The sequence below is a fragment of the Carassius carassius genome, chromosome 6, assembly GCF_963082965.1.
Source record: "Carassius carassius chromosome 6, fCarCar2.1, whole genome shotgun sequence".
Classification (NCBI taxonomy): Eukaryota; Metazoa; Chordata; class Actinopteri; order Cypriniformes; family Cyprinidae; genus Carassius; species Carassius carassius.
The window spans coordinates 6,913,836-6,925,241 of NC_081760.1; the positions used below are offsets into that span (position 1 = coordinate 6,913,836).

At 34.2% G+C, this 11,406-nt stretch overlaps 1 protein-coding gene across 1 annotated transcript; it reads right to left on the bottom strand.

Moving 5' to 3' along the window:
* Positions 1-5,105: 5,105 nt before the first annotated feature.
* Positions 5,106-10,652, bottom strand: LOC132141837 (sorting nexin-8-like). The gene is made up of 12 exons (XM_059551502.1): positions 10,539-10,652; positions 10,176-10,241; positions 8,991-9,136; positions 8,640-8,760; positions 8,418-8,554; positions 8,215-8,295; positions 7,884-8,044; positions 7,394-7,523; positions 7,112-7,180; positions 6,761-6,892; positions 6,133-6,282; positions 5,106-6,038 (listed from the first exon to the last, which is right to left on the bottom strand). The coding sequence occupies exons 3-12, from the start codon at positions 9,126-9,128 to the stop codon at positions 5,883-5,885; spliced, it is 1,275 nt and encodes a 424-aa protein (XP_059407485.1). The 5' UTR covers positions 9,129-9,136; positions 10,176-10,241; positions 10,539-10,652; the 3' UTR covers positions 5,106-5,882.
* Between the last annotated feature and the right edge of the window lie 754 nt (positions 10,653-11,406).

Sequence of the window (11,406 nt, forward strand, 5' to 3'; positions counted from 1 at the left end):
TTTGTACATTTGTACTTGAATTATGTGTAGATGTATATTTTCACTAAAGGTTGTATTGTACAAAAAGCCATAGAAATACCACTTGAATGCATATGTAATGTTTTTATTGTTATTATTTTTCATCTGTACTGAATATGAAATGTGTATTTCTTTTTAAGCACAATATAAACACTCACCTTTATTTTTTAATGCTAACCTCCTGTTAGCACTGCCTTTGTTTGTATGTTAGATTGTTTGGCTGGACAGATTTGGTGCACTTGTTTTGTACAGTGGGGTAAGATAAGTCAACATAAAGAAAGCAGTACGAATGATTTATTCATCATTATCATTTCTAGTGGTCAGCCGAAATGGGTTGATGGCTGATGCTCAAATGCTGACGAAAACTGTACAGCCGAAGTATAAAGTGGGGTCCAAAAGTCTGACAACACCAAGGAAAACACTTCTGTTTTATATCATTCTAATTCAGTACAATTAACTAGAATGTCAAAGTATTTGGTTTATCTATGTCAAACCAAATTTGCTTATTTGATTAAAATACTTAAAAAAGTAATTTAACTTAAAATGACTAGTAAATTTCACAATTAATCAGAAAGAAAGAGTGAGTGACATTGAATTAAACATGACATTTGGAAGTAGAAAAACTGAAAAAGTATTTTCCTGTAAAATGTGCTCCAGTAATATGGTTTTGTTTTCTTTTTGTTTAAACATTTTTATTATTCTAAAGCATTCTGTTTATTTCTAGGTTGAAATTACATGTAGAATCCCAAATTTTCAGTGTGGCCTCAGACTTGACCTTCACGGTATAATGTATGTTTTTAAAACTGAAACTTTCCATTGACTAAGCTGTACTGACAGAAGGAAGCATTGACACTTATGTTAATGGTAACTGGAGTGCCAGAAGCTATTGCCAATGTCCTCACAATGACCAAATATCAGAAAATTAATTCGCCTGATCAATATAATTGTGTTAGTAGTCATGACCATTTCTTCATAGCTTCCATGCAGTTCATGCAGCTGTGCATGGAATGAGTAATCTACATCTTGGATCTCTGTGCATCAGGTGACTTATACCTGTTTTGGTCATGTGCATAAAAACACACATTTGTTCTTCGAAACTATGTTAAATACCTCAACATATCTTTCAGAGATGACAGGGAAACAATCAGACGTATTGCGCAATCGGCGACTGATATAGAGTTTACAGGGGCTGATACCAGGGCCGATATCTAGACAGCCGGATGGCTGATGTAATGTGGATATATATACATGAATAGCTGGTTAAGAGGAATAGTTCACCCAAAAATGAAAATTTACTCACCAAAATGAAGATAAGGAGAAATACCAGATTTGGAGAAATTTAGCATTAAATCACTTGCTCACCACAATAATCCACAAGTAATCTCCAGTCCAACAATTAACATCTTACGAAGCAAAAAAAAAAAAAAAAAAAAAATGCATGTTTGTAAAAATAAAATAAAAAAATCTGCTATTCCTTTTTAATGATTTTCACATGAAATTGAAAAATTGGCAATAGTTATGGACTGATACCAATAATCTCAAAATTAACCGTTTTATTTGACTGTTTGCTAATATCCACCACATTCAGTTTAGTTTTCTTGCCCTGCTCTTATGGTTACCTTTAGTGCCATCAGGAATCTTTACAGGGATTTCAACCAGGCCAGTGTAAACTACCTGAATAAGCTTCATCTTTAAATTTGCTCACGTGACTGCTCTTAAATGAGCGGTTGATTTTGCCTTAGGTGTCATATGTTCAGTTAATATTCCAAATGGAGTATTGATTGATCCGTTAATGATAATTATTATGTAATTAATTACAGTGCACCATGTCAAAACTGTGCAATCTGTTTATAATACACATGCACATTCAATGTTACATTGCTTTTGTGTGAATTTTGATACCATTATTTTAAACAGGATAGAGGTGATGCTTCAATTCAGAGATGGGAATTAGTTTCAAATTTATCATTGCTAAATGTGTAGAAATAACAACAAGACCTGTATTATTCCACAATGCCTTTATATAGGACATTTTATTTTGATGCAGTTCTTTAAAACTGCTCTCTCTGCTAGCCCAACAAAATATGCAGAGACAAACCAAGTGTATGCTGTTTCCATCTCTGGCTCGATCAAAACACTGCTTTGTTTGGAGGAGAATCCCAACCAATCCCAGCGAGTCTGGGGAGGGGCTATGACGTAATGCAGCACTGGCAGTAAAGCTCTAATAGGAAGCATTGTTTTACCTTTGTCTGCTCCATCACTCATATGTGTTTTTCTCTTTATGAGGATCTTTATGGTCTCTTGCAAAGCTGTGAACTTAAACTCCTCTTCTGTTATTCCCATATGTGTGCATGTGCTACTGTATCCATGGTTTTACAAGAGAAAGAGCACTCACTTTGGTTGACAATAAAATTCTGAGTTGACATATGGCCATTAAAATGTACTTTTCATCCTCAATAAAAACTCACAAGAAAGTTAGTTTTTAAACCTTGTATTTTTGAAGATTACACTGCCTTTTAAATATTTTTTCCTCTCTGGTAACATCTTTGATTCATTTATATATATATATATATATATATATATATATATATATATATATATATATTTTTTTTTTATATATATGATAATTAAAATAATTTAACTTGGGAAAAAGAATCCATTTGAAATTAATGAAAGTACTTTTGTAGTGGCTCAACCAAAAACTGACCCATTTCTTTGTATTTGATCTATTTGGCACTGTAAATTAAGATTTGGGACTTATACATTTGACAGGAGGTTTCAAATTTAGAGGTTATATCTAAAATGTACACACAAACTTAACTGTAGAGACTGATGGAAATGACAAAAATTATTTCTTTGCTGTTCCCCTGTTGTTGTTGTTATTTATTTAAAAAAAAATTAGTTTTTTTTAGTCTCACAATTTTTGTTTAGTTTCTCTCTTTTTGGTTGAGAATAATCCAGTACAGTTTATTTTACTTTTTTTTTTTTTTTAATCATCTTATCCACTGACCAAGCATTTTGCATAAAGGCTTTAGTTCATAAATCATTCACTAGCTGCAAGCTTAAAGAAATAGTTCAGATAAAAATTATCTGAACATTTACTCACCCTCAGGCCATCCAAGATGTATGAGTTTGTTTTTTATTGGAAAAATTTTGGAGAAATTTATCATTCCATCACTTGCTCAAAATGCATCCTCTGGAGTGAATGGGTGCCGTCTGCATGAGGCCAAACAGCTGATAAAAACATCACAATAATCCACATTATAGGGTTAATCAACTAATGTCTTGTGAATAAACTTTCAGCAAATGTAGATTTTTGGGTGAACTATTTTTTTTAATTGCATGGCAACTGGTGTCGGAAAGTGGATGTAAAATGTAAAATGGATTTAAAATTTTATACACTATACAGATTTGTTACTTAAAACAATGACAGCAACAGAACTCCTGTACAAATACTGTCTGGTAATGTATCTGTAATGAATTAAACCTTGCTAATCTTCGGGAAGAAGGAGGCGGGAACCGGCGGACAATGAAATAACACTTTAATAATACAAAATAAACACAAAACAGCGCACCAGCCCTTCACGGACGACTGGGGGGTATTCCAGAAAGCAGGGTTAACTTACCGTGAACTAAAACCTGAACTCACGGTTGATTAACCCCAAACCTTGCTTACTCGAGGTATGTGGTTCCAAAAACTCGTCCGGGAGTAAGTTAATTCAACTCAGAGTATGTTCCTGGTTAAGACTCAAGACATTCTCAACAGAGCGACGATTTGACGAGTCACTATAGAAACGGACGCTAAGAAAAAGCGCGCCATGCTGTTTCTTTCTTCTTCTTTTGTTAATTAGTTGTTTACATGCTTAGAGCATATCGCCACCTAATTGATGGCTGTGCAATCATTTTTATTTTTTTCCATTTAATCTTTAATACTTGAGAATGTGAATTATATTGCTTGTTTTATGCTAATTATACATTAAGTCATATCAGATATGTATTTTGATTTAGAATTTATACATTATAGAAAAATGCCACTCCATGCAGTGAGATATAACATATAATAAATAAAATATATAAATATATATAAGTTAAACATTACCTTGTCATAGTGTTTTATAATTTATACATACCTCTTAATACATAATTTACAGATAACTCTTATATATGCCAATAAAATAAATAATCATATTAGAATAATATATTACCTTATTTATTACTTATATTAGCGCTTCCTAATTAACATATATATATATATATATATATATATATAATAGGCTATATTACATATTCTAATATTATATAATGTTGTGCGGTATCTGTCACGCCCACTGAAGGCTCGCTGAAGTGAACTAATCCTGGAACATAACCTGCTCTGGAGCAGGTTATGTTCAGAGAGTGAGTTGCTATGACAACTAACATAACCTGAAAGTTACCTCCGTTTTTGGATCCGAAAGTTCAGGTTATCCATTTACTTACTCTTAAACATACCCGGGTATGTCACATAACCTGCTTTCTGGAATACCCCCCTGGTGCGCTCAAATAAAAACCAAAACACAACTAAAAGCCCAGGCCTGGTCCTCTCTCGTCCTTCACTGTCGTCGCTCCAGTTTTATATCCTTCCATCTCCTACGTGGGACTCGAGACCAGCGGTGGGTCGCAGGTGTCACTGATTTGCCCAATCATTGCCGGCCTCACTCCTTGTGCCCACGTCCCTCGGCCCCGCCCCACTCGCCACAGTATCATACCTTAAATCTAGGATTATTAAATTATATAGAGCCATTTGTTTGTCCTATGTGACACCAGTGGATAGTTTTCAAGGTCACGTGCTTTCTCAACATTAAATCAGCTGGTCTTGCTTGGAAAAAAGGTGTTTTTTGTTTGTTTGTTTTTTCAGTATATTGTTTGTATTTCTTAGAATTTCTGCAAACAGGTGATTTCTAACCTTTTCATCCATACTCAAAACTGTAGCCTTATATCTTAAGGATAACACATGTAATCTTTTAATATTATGTAAGTTCCTGTCAAAATTAAATATTATTTTGGGTTACCTCGAAAAAAAAAGAGAGGTATATGAACTGACCACAGGCTTTGGAAGATTATTTATGTAAATATGTAATCATATGCTTCAGACATTAAAATAATAGGAAAATTAATTAGAATTAAATGAAAAAAGAGAGATATTGCTCTCAAAAGGGTGTCTACAACATTTTTTTTTAATAATTATATTTTCTTGATATTCAGTGGCCGCAAAATGTATTACTGTATATCACTGAGATACTATAATCGTTTTTTTTAAATAATATTCTGAATAACATTTTTTAAATATTGTGATTTTTAAAAAAATATTTTTTCTGTTAAGTTTTAGTAATGTTGTGTGCTTTGTCATTTTAAAGATGTCTATAGTTTTTATTATTATTATTATTATTATTATTAATTATTTTAGTAAATCAAGTAAAACTAAATGGAATTGAGAAGTGTTGTAACTGAAATAAAATAAGGTTAGGGTTTCCACATTTATTTTTTCTATATTTTATTCTGTTTCAGTTAAAATTGATTTTATTTCAGACAAAGAAAATGTTTTTGTTTTGTTTTAGTTAACTACAATAATCTCGATTAAAAGTATGTGCAAAAATGGTTAACAAAAATGCTATTAGTTGCATCATTTATAAGCATACAGTTTTTAATTTTGCATCTAATGAAATGTTAAGTTGTGCTTAATATGTTCAAATATGTTTTGAGGCCACTGTGGAAAAGTCATGAAGAAAGGTGTTAAAGCATGTACTGTACAGTCAAGAGAAGGAAAACACAAGACATGAAGCAATACACAGAGTTATTGGGTACTGAAAAAAGCCTGTGAATTTCCCTCATATTTGCTGTCCTGGTTTTGCAGGCCCAATGATGGCACAAGTCTTCTGTCCTCTGGAGGTGTGAGTTTGAGAAGAAGAGCGAGAGGAGGCTTCATTAGCACTTTCAAACAGATCCTTCAGTTTTGGATGAAGGTCACCCCACACATCACCCATCTAAGGAATGCAATTACACAATTCCCACAGTGTAAATAGCACTAAAATTATCAGTTGAAGTATTAACAGAGTTGGTGTGTTATTAGAAACGCACCTCTTTATGCCCTTGTATTTGTGAGTGGACAAAAGTCCCCAGTATTGAAGTCACAAGTGGCAGATAGGTGAAGACCAGCTGGGTTTCTTGATGCAGACACAAAAGGGAGAAATATCTCCTCATCTCCATGGTGATAATTGTGTTCTCCTGCTGTAGGAAGACACAGAATAATATTCAGGCATAGAATAATATCAGACAGTCACCTGTCAGTGATGATGATTTTTCAATGACGCTTTTTGCAGGTTACATTTCTATGCCAGCAGGTGGCGCCTTTCGCCACATTTGAATCATTCAATGAATCGATTCACTCAACACGATTCATTCGAGAATAAAAGGCCACTACTGTGTGTAGTGTGTGCTATTGCTTAAATGTGTATATAGTTATATATATTGGTTAAAAGTAGTGCTGTCAAACGATTAATCGCGATTAATTGCATCCAAAATACTTGTGTGTTACAACTGCCCCCAAACCACATGGCCCAGCGTATGCACCTTGATTGTCTGTGTTTACATGCTTTTCTGTTAGAAAATAAACATGTTTAAATGTAAAACTACATTTAAAAATGATTAGTGTTTTACATTAAAGAATATGTATAGTTTGTATGTTGGTGTATTTGTTATGTATTACCTGTGTGAGTCGAGACTCTGGCTGCTCAAAGCTGTTCTGGTACTTTAAGTGTGTAGCCACAGGCCCGCTGCGCTTTTCAAATGCTCTCTGATGCTCTAGTAACACACCGCTGTCATGACGATTACACAAGTCCTATACACATCCAAATATAATAGCATCTGATTGTTGATACAATTGAATTGTTAAAGTGTAAAATGGCAGTCCTTACACAGATATTGGTTCAATCCTACATGCAAAATAACATATCATTTCATTTTATACCAGCTGATTATGGCTCAGTAGCATTCATTAAATAAAATTTTGTATTAAATCAAAATTTATATGAAAGGTTGTGTACAGACAAGTACTCACTTTATATGACTGCAGCTGTTCAAGGAGAAGATTGAGTTTCTCCACCACCTCATCCTCCTCTCTGCTGCCCTGGTGTATAAGAAGGCATTTGAAATATTAAGTTTAACTTCCTTTCAACCAGAGCCAAATGTCCCCAGAAATGGAAATTAGAGTCGTAATATTGTGGGTGTCTTAAAGGCTTTTTGTACATTCAGTACAGTTCAGTGATTTAATTAATATCAGTCATTTTTGTAATGGTGTTTGTGATTACAGTAATGCTCAATAATGATCATGTTTTAATACCTGGTGTGCAGCTTTGTCGGCAAGAAGACCAAATTCTCCTGACAGCTCTACAAGTGACTTCCTCTGTGTTTTCCATGCTTTGCTCATTGTGGCATTCACTGGCAGGTCTGATGTGTCTGAGCCCAGTTCACTGTTGAAGAGTCAAGTAATAACCTCAGAACAGTCCACACTCACATATTCAAATAAAATATTCAAAATACTAATAACAATTATAATATAATATGAATATTACTAAAATAACATTGTATCATAATGTCACTGCATATGCATTTGATAAATGTTACAAACCGCCCTAGGACCACAAGAAATAAATTGAAAGAAAATAGACACTTCTCTTAATAGTTTAATTACAAATATTACGTCTTTCGTAATTTAATATATATATATGTGTGTGTGTGTGTGTGTGTACACATACACTCACATGGTTATATTTGGATATATGGTATGTTTTATATATTTTAGAGTTAATGATGAATTCTGAAGTGCTCACCTCAGGTCTTTACCAAACATAAGCAGATCGGATGAGTTTTCCCGCGAGCGCTGAGCCATCCGCTCAGCTACATCTCTGAGTTTATTGAAACTGCTGTGGATATTTGCAATGACCTCTCGATTAGTGGCAGCATGGTTCTGTATGTCCTCTGGTAGGTACACCTTAGAAATGACACGCAATGTTCATTTTGCGTGTTAGTTTACTTTTAAAAAGTACTGTGGTGATCCACTGATATACTGGTTCTTATATATACCAATACTATGATATTATTTACATGGTTTTTCAAAGAATATGGTATTATAATTTCATGTGTTTGTTAGCTTTTACCTACCTTGCCGTGCAAGTTCATTTGGGAGGTAAGATACTCATCACCTGTCTTTTTATACGCATCACGCAGCATGTTTTGAACATCCTGTGATATGAAAAAGGATGAAGTGTGATGAGCCTCATTTCATTCAACTTTGAAACAAACTACAATTATCATGTTTTAGGCAAAATAGTAATTCATTTTAAAATCTGGTTTGCAGCACTTACTGCGCTGCTTGCTGACAGAAAGATGCTGACCAACTCATCTCCTGCTAAGACTGGATGTCTAATCACCAAGGTCATGAACCTTTGTAGACCACGGCGGCGACTATCATTAAACTCTCGGTCTGATATTGAGTTCAAAACTGAGAATGAGTAGAGAGTTTTAGTTACATAAGAGTGTAGATTTAAGAAACAAAGTCATCTGCAGAGAGTTTGTTCAAATCTCACCGCCTTTAAGAATGCGTTTGGGGGGCAGAGGCGGGACCATCCTGTAGATGAACTTTTGCAGTAGTAGACTATGGAACACCTCAAAATCAGCATACCTACGCTGAACCGGGATCTGGAAACACTATGTAAAAGGAATGGAGTGGTTGGTATTGTTTAGGGAATACAGAATGGCATTTAGGAATTGTAGCATTCTTAGGAATTTTTAAGGATAAATGAAAATGGAGAAATAATGATGCTATCTATACTGTACATATATACAGATTTATGTGTGTGTGTGTGTGTGTGTAGAGAGAGAAAGCGCTAAAAACATATGATTTAAGTATTATAAATACAAACTGAGTTTGAGTTTACCTTGCTAACAATACGGTACTCCACATGCTTGAGAAATGGCAGTCCTTTCCTCCGAGGCTCTATCTCCACCAGCACACTGTCCCCCAGCTCCTTTAAGGATAGGCCATCCACAACGGGGTTTTGCTGACCCAGATGCATTTTTGCACCTGACAGCAAATGCACAAAACCTCCAATTAGCAGTGTGCAAATTATTCATTGACTTTAAGATGGATCAAATTGATGAAAAGCTCTATAAAAAATCTTGAATGGCAACATTTCTTGAGGTTCATTTTGCTCAACCCAGGTTGCCTTTTTGCATGCAATTAGTTGAATATTAACTTGCACACAGAACACTAATGTATCATCTGAATCGCTAGATTAAATATATTTGGCATAATTTAAAAGTAACATTAAAATGAGCAAAAATGACAGTAAAGACATTTATAATGTTCTAAAATATTTCTTTTTCAAATAATTGCTGTTCTTATGAACTTTTAATCATCAAAGAATCCTGGAAAAAATATATATACATCACAGTTTCCACAAAAATATTAAGCAGCAAAATCATTTGCAGCAGTGATAAAGATTTCTGAAGAATCACGTGACACCAAAACAATAAATCACATGAATAAATTACATTTTAATATGTGTATCTCTTATTTGCTATAGTCAGTTATTTTTACATTAAAGAATGATTTCCCATTTTAGATAACTGTGGTTGATTAATTGAAAATGCAATATCCATTTTGTATTATATAATGCTCTTGCAAATCACTAAAAACATAGAGGAAATATTGTGATGGATTTAGAATCCTCCCCAATATGGTTTTACTGAAGCGTTTTAATCTTCTGTAGAACAAAATGACCTATTTTACATCAGCTATGCTTTAAATGAGCAACCATGGATATTTTATTTGTATTTAATCATTTATTTTGTGTGTGTGTGTGTGTGTGTGTGTGTAAATAAGAGTGAGATGGTTTATATTTATTGTGCATAAAACTTGCTGATACTGTTGATACATGCAAAAACTTGAGTTGTGATTTTGTCATTCAGCATCTCTTTATTTGTTTCTATTTGTTGTACATTATGTCTACATGATTTTTACTCTACATAGGTGTCTTAAATGTAAATAAAATCTCACAAAGTCTCACATCTCGGTGAGTAATTAGGGTCTGTAAGCTCTTGGGGAAAATAGGATTTGTTACCTTGTCACTGGGGCAATGGGTGATTTCAGGTGATCCTCAAGATTTGCTTTTTTAACACAGCTATATCTATGAAAAAACACATTCAACATTGTTTTTAATGCACTTATATTATACAGTAAGGCAGCTGACAATCTTTTCTGAAACATAGTGAAATCAACATATGCCTTCAAACTGGAAATATGCGCTTGTGATTCAAAAAAGTCTCCAATGAAACATTAGTTCTAAGAAGCAATACTTTTTCATTAATAGTTTATGACATGAATGTACAACTCTTCTTTCCATCAAATGCACAAGCTCACATGAAAATATAATGTTTGTTTTTCTTGAATGAAATGGTTTTAAGATTGTTTTCTCTTCACTTACCAGATTGCTGATGTGTTGGAAACTGTCTTCACTTTGCAGTCCCCAATAGACCTTTGTTCACACCTCAACTGCCCTCTTCACGCTTAACGTCTGACTGTATAAACCAACACCAACAGACCAGATAACAGTCTCATCTCTCTCTCCCTCCCTCTCTTCCTCCCTCCCTCTCTCTTTTTCTCTCTCTCGCGTTGCTCTTTTCCGCCCCTTCTCTTTGCAGTCTTAAACACACGCATATCACCATTAATCACCTTAAGAGGATAGGACCTCTTTAGAAAAAGCATCACAGCCTCTTGGAAGGCAAGCTGGAAAGCTTAAATAAGTGGGTTATAATAATGAGAGTGCCGTGGCGAAAGATTTAAGGTATTTGTACAGACTTTAAAAGCTTTGCAACAGAGTTACTTGATAAGACGCGGAGAGGGTGACTCAGGTCACACATTCATACACCACTGTTACAATTACATTGACAGAATAGCCTCTTGTTTGAATAAATAACTGTTTCAGATAAATTATCGGAGAGATTGTAACAGGTGGCTTTCAATGCATTAATGTAATCCCCAAACCAAATCCATCTATGAGATGTCCATCATCATAATGTGATGCAGCAGTACTAAATGACCAACACAAGGTCAAAGATACTGTTTTCCCCCCACATTTACCATTAAATATCAAAATATAACAGCAGGGTTATGTCCCCTGCAGTTCTGCAGCTGTTCACTGTTTCCTGTTTCCGTAACATTATTTTAATGACTGGACTATCGCTGTCATCTTGAAGCATGTGACTTTTTACCCCCCCCCCATTTAAATTTTATGAATTAGATGCTTTATTGTCTAGGAAAAAAACAATCAGCCATATTGAAAAGGTTTTGGT

Excerpts from the sequence above, each read along its gene's own strand:
- LOC132141837 (XM_059551502.1), bottom strand. The coding sequence starts at position 9,128 with ATGCATCTGGGTCAGCAAAACCCCGTTGTGGATGGCCTATCCTTAAAG. Across the intron at positions 6,893-7,111 it reads AACAGCTGCAGTCATATAAA|GACTTGTGTAATCGTCATGA; the intron begins GTGAGTACTTGT and ends GGATGTGTATAG. Across the intron at positions 6,039-6,132 it reads AAATACAAGGGCATAAAGAG|ATGGGTGATGTGTGGGGTGA; the intron begins GTGCGTTTCTAA and ends TGCATTCCTTAG.